This window comes from Octodon degus, unplaced genomic scaffold (genome assembly GCF_000260255.1).
Source record: "Octodon degus isolate 3935 unplaced genomic scaffold, OctDeg1.0 scaffold00194, whole genome shotgun sequence".
Lineage (NCBI taxonomy): Eukaryota > Metazoa > Chordata > Mammalia > Rodentia > Octodontidae > Octodon > Octodon degus.
In genome coordinates this window covers 2,303,184-2,328,521 of record NW_004524770.1, presented here as the reverse complement: position 1 = coordinate 2,328,521, position 25,338 = coordinate 2,303,184, and the positions used below count along the sequence as shown (strand labels likewise).

General features: G+C 56.1%; 1 protein-coding gene across 1 annotated transcript in view; it reads left to right on the top strand.

Annotated features, from left to right (window-relative positions):
• The window catches only part of Cdh4 (cadherin 4), a 516,253-nt gene that overhangs the window by 347,906 nt on the left and 143,009 nt on the right, over nucleotides 1-25,338 (top strand). The window contains exon 3 of the mRNA XM_012517566.2: nucleotides 18,784-19,010. Within this exon, the coding sequence (XP_012373020.1) occupies nucleotides 18,784-19,010 (227 nt within the window). The remainder of the gene's footprint in view (nucleotides 1-18,783; nucleotides 19,011-25,338) is intronic.

Below are 25,338 nucleotides of genomic sequence, written 5' to 3'. Positions count from 1 at the left end.
AGACAGACAGAGACAGACGAGAGAAAAACAGGAGACAAGAGGAGAGATGGAGAGAGAGAGAAGGAGGAGATGAGAGAGGGATAGAGAAGAATCAAGAGGACAGGGAAAGACAGCAAGAGAGAAAGATGGAGGGAGGGAAGGAAAAGGAGACAGACAGGCACACAGAGCTGCTTTTGGCCTGTGGCTGTTCGCTCATTCTTGCAGAGTCACTGCCTCTGCCGGGGCCAGGGCCTTTGCTGGGCCTGAGGTACAAGGTAACTTCCGGAGAGGAATTCTGGAGCTTTGCTGCGCATGTGACGCCTCCCCGGATCCAGGCCTCTGGTGTCTACCTGCGCCACAGCAGCAGGTACACAGGCCAGGCTTGCACATGAGCACAGAGAGGGTCTCGTGGGCTTCAGTGCGAGCTGTGGCATTAGGAAAACTTGGCCTGGAGAACCGTGAGGTTCCTTGTGTTGTCTCCAAAAGCCCGCAGTAGCTCTCCCTCAGAGCAGACGTGGCTTTCTGGGCTTGGGAAGCGTGCTAGTAGCGATGAGCAGGGGGGTGAGGGTCCAGCCCAGCGCTGACCCAGTACCAGAAGGTGAGGGCTGCTGGGCACTGCCTACCTGCATCGCGCTGAGCCTCAGTTTCCCTGAGAGCAGTGCAGCCCCACAGGCTACGCCCCCTGCGCTTCTCATGCTGCCTCACAGACCAAACGTGGCCTTTCCAGGGAGGCGCCCATGGGCGGGGTGGAGGCTCGGCTGGGCAGCTGCCCCAGCAGGACGGGAACCACCACTGCCCCTTGAGTGCACAGGAGGCAGCTCTCCCGGCCTCTCCGTGGGACTTGCCACACCAGTGAGAGGTGGCGGGTGGCTGTCACGGGCATCTCTGACGATATCAGACAGCCGACGCTAGGCAGCCCCCTCTGCGGCCCTGCCCGATGGCCCACACCTGAAGACAGTGATCCAGCCCCCTCACATCCGACCACGCACTCAGCCAGGGAAGGGACACCGGCCACGTGACCTGCAAGGTGGTTCATCTTGATCTTGTCCTGCTGGGCTGGAGCTATAAAGGAATGGCAGGCATGTGCCTGTGGAAAAACACACCCCAAAGCCTCCATGTTATCAGAATCTAGAGGTCCTTCCCAGACCAGGGGCATCTCTCAGAGCTGCTGCTGCAACACGGGCTTGGAGGCACGCCTTGGCAGGGAGGGGACCCCCCGCCAGAGCCATTGCTACCCCTGTGACTGCTCAGCCACAAGCAGGGTGGCAGGGGTGGCTGCTTCTCAGCGAGACATACACAAAGCCCCGGCACACAGTGAGCATCCCACAGTCCTCCAGGCTGCTGCCGGCATGCTGACAAGGGAGGTGCAGGCTGGGGCAGCCCGACTACCTGAGGCGGGCTTGTCTGTCATGTGCAGAGTCACCTGGGCCCTTGTGACAAGGCAGAGTGGGCAGAGCCCCAAGTCCATATTTCTCTGGCTGTCCCCAAGCTGGTGCTGCACAGGTATGGACAGACCGGGCCCCCTACTCTACTGAGCGGCTCTTGGAGCTGCAGCCATGAGGCCAAGAGGCTGCAGCCTCACGCCAGACCCAGGTGTGGGTGTGGGCTGCAGAGTCTTCTGCACCCACGTGTCAGCCCTCGAGGGCCAGCAGCTCTCCTCTCTTGGATTTCGTTATACCCTGCTAGCTAAAGACAGAGTGCTGCGTCGGGTTTAGGTGCCCTTCGCCAGGTTTAGGTAACCCCCTTCCCAGAGGGTTGGTTCATGGGTTAAGCACAGGCTGCCTCTCCTCAGCCGCCCCCTTCCACGCGTGGAGTGGCTCCCATGTGATGACCACCAAAGTGGACAAGGACCCTCCCTGCCTGTCGTCATGTGCTCAGGAAAGCCCTGATCAACGCAGAGGATCAAACTCTATCCAAGCTTTGTCTTCCTTTCTCTTGTGTATGCCAGGGACTGAACCCAGTGCCTCGTGCACTCTAGGCCCATGAATGAACCACTGAACTACATCCCCAGGCCGTTTTCAGTTTTTATATTTTAAGACAGGGTCCTGCTACATGGCCCGGCTTAGCAGACTTGCTAGCCCCTGCCTCAGCCTCCTGACGAGCTGGGGTCAGGGCATGCGCCCCGCACCTGGCTCAGTCTCTCTCAAGCTTCTTAGCACAATCTACAGCTGGTGTGGTCACTCCTGAGGGCAGCGTGGCACTAGGAGCTTATGTGAGGTTTCCTCCATGGTTTGTGGGGTTTTATTTGTTTTTTATCTTCTCAACTTTGTTCAAACTCTGGTACGGAAGAAGATACAGCCCACAGCGGAGTGCCTGAACGCAAGACAACCTTTCTGCGCCAGCACCCTCCTTGCCAAGTCCTCCAAAGTCCAAGTCAGCCACGGAACCCTGTGAAGTTCTCAGTCCTCGCTTTGAAAACCACAAGCTGCACCCACCCCAACAAGCATGAGATACGCGAGAATACTAGTGGTCCTGCAGGAGGGCAGAGGGGAAAAGCCCTGGAAATAGTTCACTAACTACACTGACCTTTGTTTGCTTCTTTCCTCCCGACCCGAAAGAAGATAATTTCTCCAAGTCTTTATCTTGTTCTCTTATATAACTGCCGCTGTAAATCACAAAAGCCTTTAGAGTTAGAATCGCAAGCACACTGCTGTACCAGCAGTGTTCCCACTGTGCTTGTCTGCGCCACGCCCAACCCAGATCCCCGAGAGACACACAGTGAGCAGGGGCTGCAGGGAGGTCTCGGTCCCTCCCCAACGTGTGCGCAAGCCTCATGCTAGCAGTGCCTGACCTCGTGTCTCTGTGCCACTTCTTGCCTCTCTTTTGCTCTCTCCTTCCAAGGAATGGATAGTTCCTGGGAGTTTCTGTTTTGCTTGTAATTGTTTCTTAAATTAAAATGCACTTTACAGCCAGGACTGTTGAGACAAAGACTAGCAGCTGGGAAAGCACTGTGCTTTTCTGAACAGCAGAGAGGTGACAAGACGCTGTGTCCATGCCTCCCTTAGAGACTGCAGCGCGCATCAGCACCTTGCTTCCGGCAGGGCCAGCGTCGGGCCACTCAGAGTCCTTTGCCTCCTTTAGTAGCCAGAGAGTACTGGGCGCAGGTCCCAGCGGGCAGTCGAAGCACCGACTGTCCTCCAGTGTCCTCTGCAGCTCATGTACCTTCCTTCCAGGTGGAAACACCCCCGGGTGTGCTGACTCTCGTGCGCCGTGGGCGTCTGGTCTGAGAAGGGCTCTTCGGGTGCAGCGACTCATCCACTGGCATCTCTGGGCCTCGGTCAGTGGTTCCTGCCCGAGGCCTTCTGAGCCCCGCCTCAGCCCACCATGGAACCGGACAGCAAGAGATGAGTCTTGTCTGATAGGAAAACAGCACAGGATCCCATTCTTCACCCGTGCCGCCTTCTGTCTGGCTTCCTGAATGCCGATTGCTTGCTTTTGTCTACTACATAACGGCATGATCTATAGGTGAATTCCCGCTCCTCTCTACCCCACTAAGCTCCGCGTACCCTCGACATGCCAGACCCTGTGCCAGGGTGCTCCCCGGACTTAGCTGTCACACGTGCATCTTCCAGGTAAAGGCTGTTACTTCTGCTTGACATAAAAAAGTAATCGCTGGCCAGGCGTCCTACCTCATCGCAGTGAATCAGCAAGCAGGACGCCGCAGGGGCTCGTGCCAGGCGGTTCTAGGATGCAGCGCTGTTGGTGTGCTAGTGAGCTCTTCCTCACTGTGGCCAGATACCTGAGGAAGCAACTTCAGAAGAAAAGGTTGCCTCTGGCTGTGGTTTCAGAGGTGCCAGTCCACGGTCAGCGGGCTGTGTTGCTTCCAGGCCTAGAGGGAGGCAGCCAGCAAGCAGAGAGAGAGGGAAGGCCTTCGCTGGTGGCTCCTCCTCCTCCTCCCACTTTTGTCCATCAGGGCCCCAGCCTACTGGATGATGCTTCCAAATTCAGGCTGTGTCTCTTCCCTGGGTTTGCTGTCACCTCTGGAAACTCACAAATACACCAGATAGGTGCTTTACTGATTTCGGGGCATTTCTCAGTCTAATCAAGCGAACGATCAAGTTTAACTATCATAGATATGATGTTCAGAGTGGTTTAGAACAGGAAGTTAGGTGCAGGTAGGTGGGACATGTGCACCGGACAGGCAGGCGGAAGTGATGTACTAGACAGGTGGGATGGACATAGGGCCAGATGGGTGGAGTGGGCAGGTGGACCTGGATGAGGGGGCTGAGCTGGTGGGCTGGGCAGGTGGGCAGGACAGGTGGGCTACACGTGGGGACTGGGCAGGTGGCCTTGCCAGAGGAAGATCCCACACAGAGTGGAAGATGACACCAGGGCCTCCATCTGCCTCCAGCCCTTCTGGTTCTAAGTGTTTAAATCATTGGGAATAAATTCCTGATCCATTGACCTTTCTGCAAGTTTTAATTTACACCCAAGAGTAAAATGTCAGATAATTATTATGCATTTGGCTGGGCTTCTTCACCACTACCCTAAAAACAATTCTTTATCAAGATCTCAAGTCAAAATTGTACAGGGATAATCACTCGGGGAGAAGTGCCTCATTTGCATAACGCTCTGAGCTCGGGCTCCCTGGGGGCCTGTTGTCTAACTGCCGCGTTTCTCGGGAAGGGAGAGTTGAGGACACTTGGGGTTGGTCAAGGAGCACACAAGGTGCGAGTCGCCAAGTTGCTGCCAAGCTGACTTCATTAGCTGGCTTCTATCCAGCCCCAAATTTAGTCACCAAAGTGGAGATTAGAAGTGCCGGATCTAAGACAGATTCCCGCGAAACCTGGCTGGGTGCAGGTCACCTCCCTGGCAATAGAGACTTAACGCGCAATACCCCTCCTTCGGGTAACTAGGGCGTGACAGGTGAGTGTCCATCGGGGCTATTTCTGCCCAAGGATGGCAAACCTCACAGCCTCCACCTTCGGGCATCTTGAAAAAGAGATGAGGGGGCGGTCCTGAGAGCATGGAGACACCTGCAGCCTGCTGGGAGGCGCGCGTGTGGACACCCAGCCTGCACCGGCTCAGGGAGAGCCGTTAGCAGGCTCCTTCAGCTGCAGGACTCACTCTTAAGCTCATCTCTGTAACTGCCCTTTTATTTATGGCAGAGACCCCGGTGGAAAGTGTGGGAATGCCCCAGTGGCAGCAGCGTGCTCGCGGCCAGCAGCTGGGCATCCGGCCCTGTGGCACTCAGCAGTGGGCACGTGCTGTCCCACACCCAGAGCCTGCTATGCCGAGGTCCCTCTCCCTGGCAGCTAGGGGCAGCCCGAACCTTGCTTCGGCCCATGACATGGGAGAAAGCCATCTGGAGGGCCTCAGGGCCCGGCGTGCTGCCCTTGGTGACAGCTATCCTCCTTGCCATGGCTGTCACAGGAGCAGAAGGCCCGCACCTACCAACTGCACTCTCAAGGACGGGCCACTGCCCCACCCTGACCAGAAATCCAGCCCAGCTGATTCAAGTGACTAAGAAGGGAGGGCAACTTGTTCTTCTTAAGCCAGCCTTGAGGACATACCCAGCGTTTCCAGCATGGTGCGCCTTCCACATGAGAAATGGCACGGGGGAGTAACAGTGTTAACTTCACAGGACTTGGCAGAGCTTTCCTGTAAGTGGAGGGTCCCAAGCAGAGACACAACAGGCATCGCTGCCACCTGCATCGAGCTGGTGTTGCCACCATCCCCCCCCAGCAGGTGCCTGGGGCCCTCCTGGGACAGTGCTACTGGGACCCACAAAGAACCTGCTGCTTCCTTAGAAGCCGGTTCAGATTAGGAATCCCTGGTACCTGCTTGCCTTGGGATGCCTGTGGCTGACGCAGGGGAGCTAGGAGGGTGAGTGAAGTGGGGCTGGACTCTCCTTCTGTGCCGAGACAGAACCTGTGCTCACCACTGACACTCCTGGTCTTGAATCTGGCACCAAATCCCAGAAAACCACACAATTGAAGGGTATCTTCAGAAGAAATTCCAGGTGTCACGTGAGCATGATTCTCCTGAGGGTCTCCCTGTGATGTCCCTGTGGACTGCAGAGCCCAGCTCAGCTGGTGCAGTGGCCCCTGGCCTCCTTCTGAGGGTGCAGCCACATCCTGGACTTTGCGGGGTCTTCTTTCCTCAGCAATCCGCCCTGAGCCCCAGGTCCTCTCAGGCCTCCTGGGTTCTCCTAGCAACAGGTGCCGTGCAGTCGTCAACAAACCTGGCAGCCCAGGCCTGCTCGCACCTCCTAAGATCATGTCTGGCTCTGCTCAAGGTGGGGCCTGCCAGGCCTCAGTCAAGGCCTGTGTCAGAGCATGCGGTGGCCTTCCTTGGTTGCAGACACCCAAGGGCCCGCTCACATCCAGAGGCCCCCAACTGTCTCAAAGCCAAGTGCATTGTGCATGGGCTGGGACCCAGAGTTTTGACTTGGGAAGACCAGGGGAAAGGCCACCAGAGTGGGCCCCGCGGGGAGGGCAGACTGCATGTTTGCGTTTCCCGAGTTGCTCCTTGTTTGCTTTAGAGAAATGCTGGCAGCTACCGTGAGAGTGTTTACAGAGAGAGCCAGTCTGGTAAAGTTCAGGCTCGTGTTTGGATTCTGCCCCAGTGAATTGAAGCTGAAACACAGCCAGACCTGCGTGCACAGAAAAGGAGGGGCGGCCAGGGGCGTGGCTCTAGCAGCGGTGATCTCTGCTGTTTCCAGGTGAGGGCCTGAGACCCACTGCCTCTTCCGTGGGGTCTCTAAGCAGTTGCTCCTCCTACTTGCATATCTGCACAGGATGGGTGACCCATCCCACAGGGACAAGTGTGTGCCTTCACCTTGGGTGACAGATGGGAGCTGGACAGTGGCGTGGGTGCCACATAGGTTGGCCCAGTCTCCTGAAGTGAGAACCTGGGCAACACCTCGGGCCCCCAGCCCCAGGGGTGCCCAGTCCCAGCCTCCAAATTGGGCTTCCAGATCTAGGGATCCCCTGACAAGAGACTTGGCAGAGGCCACACTGCCCCTGCTGCCACCACCACCACGAGCAGGGCCGTGGGCTGGCAGCCTGGGTGTGGAGATCGGAAGGTCCTGTTTCTGATCCAATGCCCAGAATTCTCCTCCAGGTTTGTGCTCTTCAGCCAAGCACATAGGGTGAAACACTTCTCATTACTCATGTGGCTCTAATTTTAGGGGTGAAGAAAGCCCCTGGGGAGCTCGGGTAAGTGATTCTGTCCTCTCACGAGGACTGTCCACCCCACAGTCCCCAGGGGCCCTTGCAAGCCACCTGCAGAGCCAGCCTGGGGACAGCCAGTCTCCAAGCCTCAGCCCTCCTGCAGTCCACATGGAACCACTCTGTGGGAGCCCCAGGAAAGGGTGAGTCTGGGGCCAGCCCACCCCAGCCCCAAACTGCACTTTGCGTAGAACAGAGATGAGCAGGGCCAGGTCATGCCACCCATGAGGCCCTGCCTGGTGTGGGTCTGGGTTCTATGGTGAGGAAAGGAGGAGGAGTGGCCTCCCAGGGCAGGAGAGAGCCATCTCTCTACCTGGGCCTTAATTGCAAGTGATTTCATTAGCTGGGTCCTGATGTGCAAAGCACTAATGAGAGGGCGCCGGCAGCTCTAAAAATAGCGCACTTGGGCCCGTTTCTGTGTTTGAAAGATGCACCCCCGGCCGGCTCCCGAGCCCGCCGTCAACTCCAGCATCCGCTTGCCCCTTCACAACCAGCACAGGAATGTGTGCTCCGAGCCCTTGTCCTGGCCCCTACGATGAGGCCCTGCAGAGGGTGACACAGTGTGGCGGAGCTGGGCGTGGAGGGCGTGGTCAGCCCTCAGACCGTGTGGCCACAGGCCACAGCCCGCAGCCTGGTGCTGCACAGAGACCAAGTGGGCAGAGGGGCAGAGGAGCGCCACGCTGGCCGGCTCCAGCGGCTATGCCACCAGCTTTCCACCTGAACAGGCCTGGCGGCTTCCGCTCGGGAGCCCTGCGCCGCGGACACGGCCGGAAGGTGGAAGCTGTGTTCCACAGTCCTCATTTCTCAGGGACACATCTGCAGCACAGGGTGACAGCCCATGCTGGTGGCAGTGGGGTGTGGGCCTGGGGCCGCTGCGTGCAGTGGCCGGCGTCAGTGTCGGGCCGACCGGCAGCACTGCTACTCCATCTGTCACAGGCCCGGGGACAGATCTGCCGGCTTGTACTTGCCCCGAGGTGGCACTAGCAGGGAGGGGCTCAGAGCCCAGTGCTGTGCCGGGCAGAGAACTTCATGGAGGGCAGACCGAGGCACTGCAGGAGGCCCAGGGCCCCAGGAGCCTTTGCTCGTCCTAGACATCAGCTTCAGGAGAGCCAGAAGCGTTGGCACTGGCAAGAGTCAGCCTCACAGGTCTCAGTGGCAGTGGCAGCTGAGTGGGTGGGGGAGCCACCACAGGGCACAGGGCTCAAGATGCGAGAGCAGCCACCTGCTTGTGGGCAGGACGCCTGGACCCTGTTCCCGCTTAGAGCGCCTCGTAGTGAGAGCTGCTGAGGGGAACGGGAGGCAGGAAGTGGCATCGTCCCACATGGAGCCCAGCCTCCAAAGCCCCGGATGGACTGAACTCACAGACAAGTGAGCAAGGGCTGGGGTCAGGTCCAGGCCTGCAGAGAGGGCTGCAGAGAGCTTGGTACCCCAGGGGAACACAGGCCCTGCCAGTCACTGGCGTGGGACCTCCAGGGGGCCACTGGCCCCTCTGACCTTGGTTTCCTCTTCTGAAATATTGGAACAACCCAACCCCAGCAGTGAAGGTTCAAGGAGATGACGGGCGTAGTTGCCCAGTTGGTGCCTCGGTCCACTGTGAGTGAATGAGCAAGCGACTGAGTGAGTATTCACAGAACGCTCCAGTTCACTCATCACGTGTTGGCTTCAGATACCGAGTTAAAAATGCTCTTCCTCTCTAGAAGATCCTGAGGTTCGCTCCCATTGCTCCAAAGAGCCAGCCTCCCACAACCTCGAATGAGAGCAAAGGACTGCCCCTCAGGGCCCTGGGGCTCCCTGTGCTCTCGTCTCCCCCAGCTGACGCTAGGGGCCATTAGGGTGATGTCCCCCTGCACTGCGACAGAGGGCAAGGGGCCTCCGCCCTGTAGGGCTCAGGCAGCATCCCGGCTTCTGCGGGGAAGAGCGCTGGTGCCTGGCACTGCGCAGGCACCCACATCCTCGGGGACTGAGCAGCTGGTGACAAGGGAGGAGCGCTGCCCTCCACAGGCCTGGGCCACGGCACCCAGCCAGTCTGAGGCTGGACAGGCGCTCCCTGCCCACACCTGCGGTGGTGCCGCAGAAGTGCTTCACTAAGTGCTGCTTCAATTAGGAGCCATTGCGCACCTCTCTAACAGGGCACCCAAGGGGCTCACTAGTGAGGCGCTTGTGGCTCAGCTCCTGCCTTCGCCTGCAGAGCTCTCCTTAGCATGCCCCGCCCCCACCCTGTGACCACACCACCCAGGACCCAGGACACTTGCACTGTGTTGCCTTAAATGCAGGACTGCTTTTGATCCTGGAACCTAGAACAACCCCTCTCCTTCCTGGGCCCAGAGAAGTTCTCAGACAAGGCGCGGGCGCCGCGGGGAGCCACAAATAGGCTCCACTCCAGCGCTTCGAAAAGTTGGCTCCCTGCTCCTCCAAGATGCTGGGCTTCAGCAGGGACCATAAATATTAAATAAAGACCGGGAGAGTTTATTAGTGCAATATTTTCTTGGGGGAGCATTGTGCTGGAGAGCGTAAGTGGCACATTTGTTGTCACCAGGCTGATTTTTCTTGGGCAGAAAGAGCAGCCCGCTATTTCCTGATCAGTGGGAGATGCGAATCCAGCGAGTGTTAGACGGCAGATCGGGGCTCATTATGAAGGGGGGGCGGCCCCGAGCTGCTGCTGCAGCAGACAGGGACAGCGTGAGGGGGCACCACGCTCCACTGTGCACATTTCTGAGGCCTTCGTCTTTCAGCAGAAGGTGTGTCTCACAGGCAGTGAATATCCATTTTTAATAGACTAGTTTTACAGCAGTTTTAGGTTTATGGAAAACCCCAGCAGAAAGCAGAGTTTCCATGCACCCTCTGTCCCACGCACTGTCCCTGCAACAACCTCATCCACGATTGCAGCTGTTACGCTTGGGAGCAGCTAGCGAAGCGGCACTGGTAGCTGTTAGCGCCCGGAGCCCGAAGCTCCACCGCTTGCCTCTCAGTGTAGACGTTCTGTGGATTCCTTTGGCTGTGTGATGACACGTGTCCACTGTCACTGTGACACACAGCATGCAGTCACCACCCTCGGCATCCTGGGCTCCGACCACTCCTTCCTCCCTCCCCAACACCCAACAGCCCAGAATCTCTCGCCATCTGAGTTTGCCTTTTCCTGAACGTCACCCAGCCGAAATCACGCAGAGCACAGCCCTGCCAGCTGCGCCCACTGTGGTGCACTCCTGCCTCCTCTGGGTCTGCTCGGGGCTTGACAGACCTTAGGACCTGGGCTCCCTGCTCCTGTCCCACCAGCCCTTCTCGAGCTCCTCCCAGCCTGGTGACAGGTGCTGGAGGCCTGGGCAGAGCAGCCCGGCCTATGCCCACAGATGGCGAAGGAGCGGCCTGCGCCCTCCCTGGGGTGCTCTTCCTGCCTGCCTGCCCGGCTCTGCTAGGGCTCAGTCTAGCACCTGGACTTGCCTCTATCCCAACACTAACACCCAGGCAGGACACCTTCTGTCACTCCTCCGTGTGTGGCACCACCACCAACGCCGCATTTCTCCTCACCCGAGGCCCATCGGGGTGCCTGGCACACAGCAGCTACTCCTTGGCTACTTGTTGAAGGGATGCGTAGACACAGAAGATAGCGGGAGGGAAGCAGGGCCCCGCTCGAGCCACAAGCTCCTGAGCTGAACAGCCAGGACTGGACCGTGAGAGCCCTTCTTTCCCTGCACGCTGGCCTCACAAGCACTCTTTAGGAAGCCACTTTCCCCCTCGGAAGCTGCTGCTGCCGCTGGAACAACAGCGGAGCAGACTTCCTTGTAGCCAGAAGCAATGGGGCGTCATGGCAAGGACAGCCCATCAAGTGCCCCCCTGCCCCCGCCTCACCTGCTGGTCCAGGGCTGGTCCAGATGCATCCTGCCGGTGCACAGCAGGCTGGCCTGTGCTGTGCTCAAATGTGCTTTTGCAGTCTTCTAAACATATGGCCGCCCCTGGGCCCTCTGCTAAGCGGTGTGAAGCTAGGAAAAAAAGCAACTGGCCCTGCAGCCTGTGCTGCTTCCCCATCCAGCTGAGGGACAGCATGAGAGAGGGCAGCGGCATGTGCTGGGGCTGGTTGCTGGGCACCTAGCCAGCTGTGGGCAGGAAGATCAGGGGCAGCATCGCCCTCAGCAGCAGCTTGGCTGGAGGCGGGTGCGGGTTTCAGAGTCCGGCACCCAGAGGCCAGTCTTGGCCACAGTCACTTCCCTGCCACTTGGTCCCATCAGGAACCGAGGGAGAGAACTGGGTTGCCCTTGCTTGTGGCTTCCTCTCCAACCTGCCTGTCTCCTCCAAGCCCCGTGCTGTCTCCTGCGGCAGAGAAAGCTCCCTGGGGAGGCACAGCACCCGCCAAACACTGGAGGGGCCTGCGGCTCCCGTTCTCCAGGCAGGGCAGACTCCCGGCTGACGCATCTCTGGGCCTCTGCCCTGCTGCTGTCCAACCAGAGCTCTCTTCCTCAATGTCCCACAGCTGTGCCACAGCCTAGCACAGGAGGGATGGTGCTGCTTCCTGCAGCCCCCTCCTCTCTTGTCACCTTTGCTGTCCTTGCCACAGTGGTCTCCTTCACACACTGCTTCTGTGGCTTGGTCTCCCTCCACTTGGTAAGTTCTATGTGGGTGACGTCTGCCTCCCCAGCACCTAGTACAGTGCCTGGACCTTGGAAAGGCTGTGGGTAGGGCAAGGAGGGAGGAAGGCAGGGAGGATGGAAAAGGCAGGGGTCGCTGCTACTGAGCTGGAAGGTGTGGGCATGTCCCTTATCTGTACCATTCCAGGTTCAAGCTCACCTTTGGCTCATTTGATCTTTCTCTACTCATCTAACAGGAAAAGTAATAAAGCAAGGTGTTTTGTAGCCACAGCCCAGTTCTCGGGGAGACACGGCCTGCTGCCCACACAAATGTCAGGCTGCCACTGCAGATGGAGAAGGGAACCAGCCATGTGCCACTCACCCCCTGCTCCCATGCGTGCATCTCCCTGGTTCTGTCCCTGTCACCAGCAATTAAAAATGATGAGGGTAAGCGGTTAAACCCAGCGCCTCCTAATAAAGGAGCTGTGCCTGCCCTCGGAGCGCGTGGTCCTGTCTGTGCCAGAGCTCCCAGTCAGCGTCACTGCCCCTCAGCCGCACACATGCCAGGTGGGGAGGTGAATGACACAGGCAGAACTTTAAAGTTACCTGCACCATCCCCCCCAAAAAAAAACAAAAGAAGCAGTCTGGGGGGGGATGTCACACCGCTTGAGCCTCAGGCTCCAGCCTCACTCCACCCCCACCCCAGGGTCCCTGCCACACATCCCAGGGCTCAGAACAAACAGTCTGGGCAAGGAAGGTTTAAAAACACACAAAGCTTGGAGCAACAGCAATCGATCACAGTGGTGTTGGCTTGCGTCAATTAAACAGATATTAAAAGTGCCCCAAGCCTGGGGAAAGAAAGCATTTGTAATGCCGAGGCCTGCGTGCTGCAGGGAGCCAGGAAGTCTAAGGGACAATTCACATACCTGCATGCAGGCTAACACCCCATCTCCTCTCAGAGAGCCGCAGCCCCTGTCACGATGCGGGATGAAATGTCTCCGAGCCACCTGCCAGCCTGCCCTCCCAGGAAACTGGCAGCACATGCAGATGTGGGGGCTGCTCCGCATCGCGCACACGGCTGCACGGCTCAGGTGTCTGCAGAGGCGTGGACATTCTGGTCCCTGGGGCTCCAGGCTGAACCCTGCCCGCCACTCACCAGGGCCACGTGTGACTGCTCCTCTAGAGCTGGCAGCCACACTGTGGTCCCTTCGCCTCCCTGCCCCTCTTGCTGTCTGTGGCACTTAGGCCTTGTGCTGGGACTGGAACACCGAGAGGCTGCAGGGGAGCCTGAGCCTTGGGTTGGTCTGGGGAGGCGGTGGCTGCCTGTGCACTCCAGGACGAACCTAAGCACGCATCCTCAGGCCCTTTTCCCCGTCGCCCAAGCACCCAGGACTTTGGGGCCTCTGCTGAACACTGCCCTTGTAGGGTGTGAGGTGCAATTCAGGCAACCCAAGCGCCGCCCTTCTCAAGTAGAGCTCAGTAGCTATTAGCACGCTCTCGATGTAGAGCAGCCATCGTGCCCATCCACTCGTAAAACATTTCCCCATCCCCAGAGGAGATCTTGAGCCCAGCAGCAGTCACTCGGCCAAGGGCAGAGCCCGCAGGGGACACAGGACAAAGGCCACGGGACCACAGCCCATCCAAAGTGGGCTAGGAGCGACTCGTGGGAGACTCCAGGATCAGAGCCAGGATCAGTGTGGGCCCGAGGCCACGCGCTGTCCTGGTGGGCTGCGCTCCTGCACTGGCCGTCTTGCGGGGCACTGAGCCCCCTCCCTATTCCCACACCTTTCCTTCCTCCTCTTCCTGCTGAGGCGTCTGCCCCAAGTGGGCGTGTCGAAACCCCGCAGCAGTGCACGGGGTCTCCAGGAAACCTTCCCCAAGGGCCATCTCCAGAGGTTTCACCTCCCCTCAGCACAGCTCCATTCCCCTAGCAGCAATGAGCTCAGGCGGCCCTTGCTGCGGGACGCAAGTTCCCACAGTGCTTCACGGGCGACTGGCAGGCCGCACCGAGACCCCAGCGCCCTCACCCAGCGTCCCGCTGGCCTTCGGGCATGTGGCAGGGTCTCGCTCCTCTGGGTTGCTTTCCTCAGGTTTCGTCATCCATGGCCGATGAAGGCCCAGACGACTGCATGGAAAATGCCAGAAAGAAGCAGTGTGTGTGCGTGTGTGTGTAATTTTTAAAAATCTTCTTACTAGGGTGCTTGGACTCTTAGTGATCCTCCTGTCTCAGCCTCCCCATGTGTCCCACCATGCCCGTTTTCAGGGGCCTGCATGGCGTGCCCAGGGTTCTGGGGCTGGCGCAGGGAATTGAACTTGGGTCCTTGCGCTTGCAAGGCAGGCACTTAGACCGCCGAGCTATCTCCACAGCCCAAACAGTGTATGTTGTAAATAACTTTTATGATACTGCACTGTCGTATCTTCTGTCAGCTCTTGGTTATTGTCGTCTTTCTTACTAAGCAGAGCTTACAAATCAAACTTTATCGTAGGTGTGTGTGTGTATGCAGAATGTCCCGCACCATCCATGGGCTCAGGCACCCCCGGAGCAGCTGGATCACATCCTCCACAGAGGGGGAGTCTCTGTCAGGGACGTTGTCCCAGCTCCACCTGTCACACCACTCCCGGGCCCTTGAGCCCCCTGCCCCCACTGCTCGGGGACCTTGCATGTGCTGTCCATGCCCCTTGGGATGTGCTCCCTGCCTGGCCCTCCACCAGAGCCTGTCGTCCCTCGGATGCCTGCAGGGCATTAGGCCTCTGTCTTTGGGAAGCCCTGCACGTGGGCACCGGCCTGCCCATCTCTGCTCCTCACCTCATTCTCCAGCCTCGTGACTGTCACTTGAGTGCTCGCTGAGTGGTGGGGTTCACAGACGCGGGCTGCCGGGCCGGGTGGACGCATGAACGGTGCTGCCCACCTGAGCCTTCGTGGCCAGAGCCATTGCTGTGGGGCAAGGAGGGAAGGGGTTTTCTTAGGGCAGCACAGCACGTGAGCCTTGGGGTGGGGGACAGGAGGTCACCCGGCGGGGGAGCCTCATCCTCGGTGCCATCCACGGCACCATCCTCGAGGTGAGCAGAGATACATTCCTAACACGCAGCAGGAGGGGAGCAGGTGAGGGCGACAGGCGGCAAGCGTGTCCTGCCCTGTCTGCAGACCTGGCACAATTCACCTGGACTGCCTGTCAGCCACTGCTGTGGGGCAGGGGCAGCCGGCCTGTGTGAAGCCCCAAGCACCATGATGTGCGGGTGTGTGGCCTGCAGGACGCCTCCCTCAGCCCCGCTGTCCCCATGCTCCTGAGGGCTTTGGGCCTGGGCTTGGACTGCACACCCGTTGGACCCACTGTCTCCCAGGACTCCTCCCAAGTGTGCTTCAAACTAACAGAAGGACGGAGCAAACCGCAGAGACGCATGCAGCAGGGCAGCTGTCCCCGCGCCAGGCAGCCCACGCGCTGAGCCCAGAAAGGCCACCGCCTTCTCCTGGACCAAGTCCACGCACCTATGGGAGCCCAGACCTCCCTGCCTACATTTCTGTAGGCAGGAACTTTTTCCCTGCTCTGCAACTCCAGGGCCACTGCGCCCCTGAGGGCCAGGCAGAGGCTGGCACTCTCTCCCTGCGCTCTGCTGCAGAGCCCAGCGTGGAGAGGCTGCACAAAGGGGGATGCACGTTCTCCAGGGCTGGCAGGCTGTGGTCTTGGTGACTTAGTGCAGACACAAGAGCCGCAGGAAGGTCCCTGCAGGATGCAGAGTGGGAGATTCTGGGCACAGCCCTGTAGCTGGCCCCGTGGAGAAGCAGGTGTGGAGCCCCTGGGGACAGGCGCTGTGTCCAGCCTCTTATCCCACTCCTAGTGCCACCTTGTAGAAAAGGTGACCTGTCCCAGAGCCTCAGTTTCCTCATCTACAAAATGGGGGCAGCACTACCTTTCTGTGCTGGCAGGGCGACCCATGCAGTGACAGCGCAGCACTTGGAAATGAGGACAGGCCTGGAAGGTCTGCGCTGAGCTGCGATAGGACTGTGATGTGCACTGAGAACAGAGGAGGAATATTCCGTGACGTTTGTGGGTTTTATCTCACACATGAGGGAAGTTTCCTGGGGAATCCCAGAGGGTTTTCATTTCCTCTGGAAGACTGAGAGAAATTACAAGATCAAAAGCAAATACTTAAAGAAGAGCATTCGCCGATCCTGTTAGCACAGGACCGGGAAGCCGGTGGCGGCAGGCTATCTGCAGCGTTTTTGCCTCACAAGGGACGGGTGAGCAGCAAAGTCGTGAGAGGATTCCGCTGAGCCAGAGCAGAGGGGGAGCCCATCCCCCCGACAAGCTGGAGTAAAACCCTCACCACTGGCCAGTGCCACAGGAGCGCACCCTCCGGATGCAAGGATTTGCACCGACCCTGACATGCCTCTCCTGACCCCCTCGGGTACATTCCTCCTTGCCAAAAGATGAAGCCTCCAAAATGAAAGAGGAGGCTGGAGGGAGGAGCCAGGTGGAAAAAGAAACAAAGCCGGAAAATAGACCAGCGCGCACTGGGAGGCATGAGGCTCAGACCCACGAGGCTGGCTGAGACCTGGCCTCTGAGCTTCCCGGAGGCCAGGGTGAAAAGGGAAGCAGCTGTGGGCAATCGGTAAAGACGGACAGAAGGACAGACGGGCTTCTGAGGGAGAGGGGTCTCCATCCTACGGCCCCAGACACTTCCTCCATGGATCTGGCCCTGCACACCGCTGCGCCCTTTCTCTGTAAGACAAGCGTTAGTAAGCATGTGCACCAAGCAGCAGTCTCACGGGCGAGTCCATATGCCCTGCGCTGCGCTCTTCTCCCCTGTGTCTCAGAGGAGCAGGAGCACCCGTTTGAGCTGCACTCAGAGAAAGTGCAGCCAGGAGGGAGGTCCAGGAATGAGCACTATCCTCACGCCCCTCCTCTCTCCTGGGGCACCCCAGGTGCCCCGTGTCCAGGTCCTCTCTTGGCAAGTGGGCGCCTGGCTGGACCAGGCCCTCGAGGCCCCCACAGCTCCCAGGGTCCCACTGCCATCTGACGGTGACAGTGCAGACTCAAACACAAGCGGTGGCCCCACAGCCCTGTGTAGCTCCCGACACTGAAGCAATGGATCTGTGGGAGCCAGGGGTTGGAAGGCATCTTGTCACCGGCTGTGAGCATCCTCAGGCCTGGGTCTGACCTGGGCTGGCAGGTGGGAAATCTGGAGAAGCCCTCCATCCAGCCAGGCTGTGCAGCACAGGTGCCTCCCAGGCAGCGCCTTGAATCTCAGGGTGCTGCTCCCGGGCTCCTGTGGACAGGGACGCCTGCCCTGCGTGGGCAGCTCGGATGCCGTGAACTCTTCTCCGTGCAGCCCTGGAGCTTGCAGAGACGTCACCAAAGCTCGATGCCTGCTCTGTGCAAAATATAACAACATTAATACCGCACCACCACCCCCCTGCCGCTGTCCACATCCATTAGTTTTATTAGAAATTGGCTGCTAGAGAACAAAGGGGCTTATTCATGTATTTTGTTATAATCTCCTGGCAATCACAGGACTGTCATTTTTAGCTATGTCATTAACAATGGGTGTCAGAAGTGATTGAGCCACTCAGTTTGTTGCTGGTTTTAATTTGTTTACTATTGGGGCGAACGGTCCAGCGAAGGCAGTCTGGAATCTTCCTTTTGCTTGAAAACAGAGTGCTTCTCTCCCCGCCCGGTGGGGGACAGCTCCTGGGAGCTGCAGCCACCCCTGGCCGGGGCTGATCTTGCCTGTCAGAGAAACCACTGTCCCCGCAGCCCAGGGGCCCCAGCCACCCCGGCCTGTCGGCCAGACAGAGAAAGATGCCTGATTTTGTCACTTCTCAAACACTTTTATACTAAAGTCACAGGTGGGAGGTGCCGGGAGGTGGGGAGCCCTCTAGAGTGACATATCAGAGACGAGGAAACGTGGGGGTTATTTGTTATTTCAAGACAAGCAGCAATAAAGGGTGAACGCAAGGGGAAAGCGCTTTATCAAACCTAATAGTAAGTAGCTTTTTTTCATTTTTTAGAATAAATAGTAATTAAATCATGTAAGCCGTGACAGTGGAATTGCTTTTAAAAAACCAATCCTCCTACCATAATTGCCTGGATACTCACATTTTTATAAATACTAGGTAACTTTATCCATCATTTTCATCAGCAGAATGTGACACTGGCTTCATAATTTGCCACCGCGCTAGGTGACCGTTGCGACAGCACATGTATAAAAAATACACTAATGTGTACAAATGAATGCTCAGCCTTGGAGGTGGCTCTCTGTGGGGCATTACCGGTGGCCACAGTGGCGCTGGAGCCCCACGGAGGTGGGTGGCAACTCGGTCATCTAATTAATGTTTTGAAGCAAGGCAGAGTGCAGCCCCAGCGGTACGGACACACTGCCTGCCTCAACCCTGTGTGCAGCCAACCGAGACAGCCTGGGTGGGCCAGGTGTCAGGCCCTTGCTAGGGAGCAAGGACCAGCTAGGCAAGGGGGGCAGCCTGTCATCCCGACATGCAAGGAGGCTAAGGCAAGAGGATCACAGTTCAAGCCCAGCCTGTGCATCTTAACAAGGCCCTGCCTCAAAATAAAAAAATACAAAAGAGAATGGGGATGTGGTTTAGTGCAAACACCCTGGTGTCCATGCCCAGTACTGCAAAAAAGACTGGAAATTCTGCCTGTCTGAGTTCCACGCCCCAAGCCGGCTTGCCCCGGGACCAGTCTGTTAGTGCCAACTTCTTTGATTCTTTTGTTTCATTTAGTCTTCTTGTATGGGAAAATCCATCCATTCCGGCCTCACAGGCGGCGGGGGTGGGAAGGGTGTGTGACAGAAGCAGGTAAGGAGGAAGCATTTCGTAGGTAGCGAAAGCCCAGCACGGGATGCAAGTGACGGCAGGAGGGGTGACGCGTCTGCAGAGACGCGCGGCTGCACAAGAGAAGGGCATGCGTGGAAGCCTCTCCCTCCCCTCCATTCCCACGGCCTCCAGCTAACTCCCACCGCCTTCTCAGAGGTCATGACCTGCCCAGTGCTCCCTGGAGACCTAGAGTGCTGTTTGGTGACTGCCTTCCTGATTGTGTCCTCCTCTCCTCTTGCAGTTAAGTTCAGCAGCTGTTTGGGGACCAAGGGGACGCAGTACGAGACCAACAGTTTGGACTTCAAAGTCGGGGCAGACGGAACAGTCTTCGCCACTCGAGAGCTGCAGATCCCTTCTGAGCAGGTGGCCTTCACGGTGACAGCCAAGGACCACCAGACGGCCAAGCAGTGGGACACCATGGTGCGGCTGCTGGTGGCCCAGACCTGGTCCTCACGCTCTGAGCACAAGGTAAGGGTAGTGGAATTTGCGCTGGGACGGAGAGTCCCACGCCCTGAAGGCCTGAGTAGGGGTCCTGCCAGGTCCCCGATGCCAGGCACAGCACTCTGTGCCAGAGAAGGCCGCGTGCCTTGGCCTTTGCAGTGTCCTGTGCCAGGGCCATGGCATGCGGGCCTCCTGCAGTGTACGTCAGACTCTGTGTAGTTTCCCAACAAGCTGCCCCGTTTCCACCTTCAGGTGGACAGCACAGACTACAGCTTGTGCCTCACGGCTGCACTCACCATCCGGGCCCTCACAGCCCCAGGAAAAGACAAGCAGAGCAGACGCTGCAGAGCTGGCAGGCTCATCTGGAGGGAGATACAGAGATGGGGGGAGGATGAGAGAGGAGAGAGGCAGAAAGGAGAGGGAGGGAAACACAGACAGCACTGAGAGGGAGCGAGCGAAGGAGGGAGGGCTCCACTCAGACGCCAGCAGTTGGTGCTACGGAGCCCCACAGCCACGTGCACGTGAGCGCACACACATACATGCACATGTGTACACATGCACATGTGTACACATGCACATGTGTGCACATATATACATACACGTGCACGCACACACATACCCACCTCGCTTTCCTCCAGGCACCCACATGCCCGTGCAGGCAGACTGAAAGGAAGGAGTGATGCCGGTGCCTTCACTCCCCTGGACCTGAGGGCCCCCTTGTCCACCACATCACTCCCTTCCACCCAGGCCCAGATGCCTCAGCAACCCTGTGCATCCCCCAAATCCACCTGTTCCTTGTCGTGTGGCACCACCACCGAGCCTGTCCCACCCCATCCACGCTCTGCCAGACCTCGGGCTTAAGCAGCTGTGTTGTTCCAGGTGTGGGAGCTTCAGGTGGATGGACAGGGAGGAGCAGAACATTGGGCCTGGGACGGGACACTGAGAAGGCCAGCAGGTGGGGAGGCAGGGCTCCGGGTCCTTCACCTCCTGAAGTTTCTCAGAAGCCAGTTGGGTGATCACTGTCAGGCAGCACTGTGCTGGACAGCCGAGCAGGCGCGTGCGTGCTGCCCGGGAAGAGGAGGGTTAGACAAAGCTGGACAGACCCCACAGCATAGTTGCCTGGAGCCTGCCGTGGCCAAAGGCGCCTTGCAAGCCTCTGATGAGGAGACTTTCTGCAAGCTTCCCCAAACCTGTCTGACTGGGGAAGTCTTCATGGAACAATGTTAAGACAAGCGTGTCATGAACCCACTTTGGGAAAGCAAGGCCTGCGTCACATCTTGTGTATGGAGTCGAAGTAGATGGTTGCATGAGAGGAAAGACTAAGATGGGGAGGACAGTCCTCACCGCCAGGGAAGAGTGGGTCCTGGGGGGAGGGCGGGCCTGTATGTCCTCTGGGTGTGTGGACCAGGATCTCCAACAGCGGAGGCTCAGGGTGAGCCCCTCGATGCCTCAGACTCAGGCAGGCAGGCGTCACCGTTCACTGCAGCCTGTGTGACCAGCCCAAGCTGCGCCCCATCAGAAGGCACTGAGAGGGCAGCCCCGTGGCAGCCAGAGTGTCTTCCCTCTGCTGGATCCTCACCCTTCGTAAAGGCCCTGGGTGCTGAAGGGCAGGTGCCCACCCCCTACTTGCCCCTGTGACTTGGTGGCTCAGCTGCCCTCTTCCCTGATTGGGATGCAGGAACTTCGCCCCTTGTGAGCAGAGGGCAGAGCTCCTCACAGTCCAGAGGCCTCAGATAAAAGGCGCTAATTGAAAACCTAATGACACCTTTTGTTTGGCATGTTAATGAAACAACTTCTGATGCAATTAATCCCCATCCTCCTAGAAGGTGCAAGCTGGTGCTGATTGCAATTAGGCAGTTGCTAGGTCGGCATCCCCCAGCTCAATGCTGGGCCTGGGCTGCACCCGCCTTGTGGAGCAGGAGCCACAGCCTGTGTCCCAGGCTCTGAGCATGCAGCGGCCCCATCACCCCAGGTCCAGGAGACGCACCTGGTACAGGTGAGGGGCGGCTTTGCCAGCCCGCCAGACTCAGTCCTCCTCCACTGAATTCTCACCTCTTGTTGATGCTCTTCCCACCCCTTCCTTCTTCCTTCTTTCTTTCTGTACTGGAGACTGAACCAAAGGCCTTTATACTGAGCTACATCCTCAGCCCCTTTTTATTTCTTATTTTGTAACACGGTTTCTCTAAGTCACTAAATCTGCCAGGCGAGGCTGGAACTTGTGGTCCTCCTGCCTCAGCCTCCACGGGCCGGCATTCCAGGTGTGCACCCTGCCAGGTTTCCGTCTCCTTTGCATTAGTGTCTAGCACAGGCCTGCCAGTGTCTGGGCACAGAGATGGAAGAGGACAGAGTAAGTGCAGCAGTGGAAGCAGCAGGTGATTGCCAAGCCCCTCCGCTGGGGGCCGCAGGTAACAGACTCACCAGACACGGATGCTAGAATCACTGTGCTTACTATGTTTAAGCAAGTGAAATACAAGATTCTGACAATTTATTCAAGGAGATATAAAGAAGAACAAATTGGGCAATTTAGAGTTGAGAAACATGACAAAATTAAGAGCTCCATGGGTAAAGATAGCTGCAGATCAGAAAAAATTTGAAGAAGGATTTATGGGAGCAAAAGGACAGAAGAAGGTATGCGTAAGGAAAGTATAGAGCACAGGGCAGGCACCATGAAGAAGCGCAGCACAGGCCAAGTGTCCACGCGTCTGGAGCAGGACGGGGGGTTGGATGCAGCAGCAGTGTTTCTTGGAAGGATAATGGCAGAAAAATCTCCCAAAAGTTACAGCAGACATCTAGACACAGACTCAAGAGGACTCAGGATTGGATAAATATAAAGGAAGAGGCACCGCAGGGCTTTACCATAAGAGACCAAAACCGGAAGTCACAGAGAAAAACCCTGACACCAACTGGAGGACAGAGCCCCCAGGAAGGGGTGCAGGCCTGGCTCCGCCCTGGAATTTGCGGGGCTTGGGAGCCAGTGTGGATGTTTTTAATGTGCTAAAAGAAAATAGAACTCTGTTACTCACTTTTTTAGAAAGTGGCCACCACGAGGTAGAGTTGAATTTTTCAAAAATACAAAAGCAGTGAGACTCTGCCACCGTCATGTTCTCTAGTCAAAAGACAAGTTGAGGGGAGACATCAGAACTGAAGGAAATATGAAGACTGGGAAGGCGGCAGAGCGCGCAGGCGCCCCAGCAGCATGCACCTCCGGGGGTGACGCTAGCAGTGCCCAAGAACAAGTGAGCGGACAAGGTGGGAGACGCACAGTTCCCGTGGACGGTGGGGATGCCGTGGTGGCGCAGGCTGAGCGCCAGCCCAAAGCACTCCGGCCAGCCGTGCCTCCTACCCAGAGGGTCCGATTTTAGAACACTCGCACACACATAATGAGACATCTTGGGAACGGGGCCCCAGTCCACACGCCCCGTTCATGGATGCGTCACCTCACACACCTCACTGGGCGGTATCACTGTGCGATATTTTTGCTGTGACCCAGCAGGGAGGTCAGGCCCACAGCATCCCGCCCGTGCAGCAGGGTGAGACTCAGAGCTGCAGATTTTGGAGCATTTCCAATTTTTATATTTTTGGGTGAGGGACAGCCGACCTGCTGCACTGGTAAGACAAAGACACTTATTTTAGAAAGTCTCATATAAAATAATAAATGGAAACATGGAATAATCCAAATTATCAAGCCAAGCAAAGCAAGAAAAGGCAAAGGAAAATATAAAATAAGTGGACTATATATTTCTCACTGGGTAGGGTGGCAGATTTGCAAATATATCAGTAATTATGAAAAATAGATGTAACATGTAATTAAGAAAAATATGACAGGTTAAAGAAATAACCCAACCACATTCAGTTTACTCTTCTACCTACAAACGTAAGAATAGGGAAAAGACAACAGTGAACTCACAGGGAAAAAACGCCATGCAAAATACAGTCAGAAGAAGCGGCGGTGGCTCCTTTGACATCAGAAAAAGAGACCTGGCCAAGCCGCTGGCACGGAGCCGGGTATGGCACAGTGCAAGAGGGGCCAAGGACAGGAGTCCGCGTTGGTGGCACTTATGCTGCTGCAGATTGCTCACGCGGAGCTGATAGAGGCGTAAGGAGAACCACTGGAGGGAACAAGCAAGTGCGCCACAGTGGTGGATCCAGCCGGCACCCGTCAGCGAGAGAGAGAGCAAGCTGGCAAAATAACAGCAAGGAGACAGAAGCGCAAGGTGTACTGACCCTGCAGAGACGTACGCAAGACTCAGAAGCTAACCGCTGCCAACACACGGTGTTTTAAAGTACCGTTTTTAGGTATTACCAAGCAAAGTCTCAACAGATCTCACAAACTTGAAATCAAAACATAGTTTGTTTTCTTACCTCAGAGTAATTAAGCTAAGAATCAATAACAAAAAAGATACCTGGAAAATATCTGTGGACTCAGAAGTCAGATGAAAAGCTTTATTAGCCCTGGGGTAGATATCACGTGGGAAAAATGTTTCCAATTGAATAATAATATTAGAGGGGTGTAAGTAGCCAAAGCCGTGCCCAGGTGGAAATAATTTTCCTTAAATTGTTTGATAAGATAAAGAAAGAGGAAAGGCAGGGATCCAAGCGCTCATCTCAAGGAAACAAAAAAAGGGACAGGAAATGAGGACCCCAAAGTAGAAAAGAAGAAGTAGTGGAAAGAGAACCCAGAGAAACACGAAGTCATGGAATCGATGACTCAAGCCCATTCTTTAGCCAACGAAGCTGATCAGCCTGAGTAAGAAAAAGGGCAAAACTACAAAGAGTGCACCTCAGGAACAGAAGGAGGACGTCATGACCAACCTGTGGACACCAGAAACTGCTGTAAGGTCATCGCTATGTGTATAACCATACCAACAGATTTAAAAATATGCATGGCATCCATGCCTGGCTAAAGCTATACAACTTACCAAAACTAACATGCAAAGAAAATCTGAGGGCTGGGGAGATGGCTCAGTGGAATAAGCACTTCCCTGCCAAGCACAAGGGCCTGAGTTCAATCCCTGGTTCCACCAAAAAAAAAAAAAAAAAAGAAAGAAAAGAAAATCTGAACTGTTTTATTATTATGAACAAATTAAAATCTTTAATAGAGAAATACAGCTCATGGGTTCCGCTAGTGAGTTTTACTCACACTAACAGGAGAAATTTAAATTAATCCCACATAAACTTTGCAGAGAGTTATCCAAGAAGAATCACTCCCCCAAAGTCTTGCTGTGCAGAACTTGGCAGGGACCTTGCCCTAAGCCAGCCAAAAGCCTGCCCAGGATGGGCAAGAACCTTGTCCAAAGCCAACTCAGCCTACGCCCAAGTGCAGTCTCAGACTCATCCGTGCTGGCCAAGGCTATGTCTGGAGCTAGGAAAAGCGGTGCCCAAAAATCAATAAGGGAAAGGACAATTAGGGGCCAACCTTTTGCATAAGAATGTAAAATGCAACACAGGGGTCGGTGAAATAGCTCAGCAATCTAAAGCACCTGCTCAGACAAGCTTAGGCAAGCACACGGACCTTGGTTCGATGCCCAGCACCACATATCGCATCAGCCCCGCCCCAGGGCTGGCTCAGCCAGCCAGCCAGCCAGCCAGCCAGCAGGCAAAATTTCAATAAGCTTGAATTTACCTATGTCCACATACAATGATAAGTCATGACCAAATTGGATTTGTTCTAAGGCTTTAAGAATGGTTTCATCAATATTACTCAACATAGAATAAGGGATAAAGTTTATATGATCATCTTGATATCACTTATTAGAATTTAGCCTCCATTCCCAGTGACCAAATTCAGCATAGCAGGAAAAGAAGTGACCTCACATGATTTCACGCTGGTATCTACGAAAGGCCTATAGCAGCCAGCCAACTTGCTGTTGAAAGTCAAAGCTTTATAAGAAGTAAAGCCATGGTGTTATGTTGAGCTGTAGGGGACTCAGGTCAACAATTTCTGACATTGCCAGTCAAGCGGAAGACCCAATACTATTATGGGCTACTGAACTCTTTTAGAATATTTTGCTGAGTTAACACACCTATAATATTCAAATAACGGAACTTAACAAAAAAAGGGGATGCAGATGAATGTCCATTTTGTATCTGTGTATTCAAAGTGGTTGGGATAGATATATAGTTACATTCTCTTAATGAATAGAGGGATTTGTTCTAATGGTGTTTGTAGATAGGATATCATGTCCACATCTTGTACAGCAAAGAACCACTAAGAAGAATGTGTGTAATGTGTTAATTATTGAAACTGTCCTACCAATTTGATTTGAAACTGTCTCATTGCTATTTGTTTATCAATAAAATTATGGAAAAAAAGAAAGTCAAAGCTTTCTCGTAAGACCAGAAATACGACAAGGAA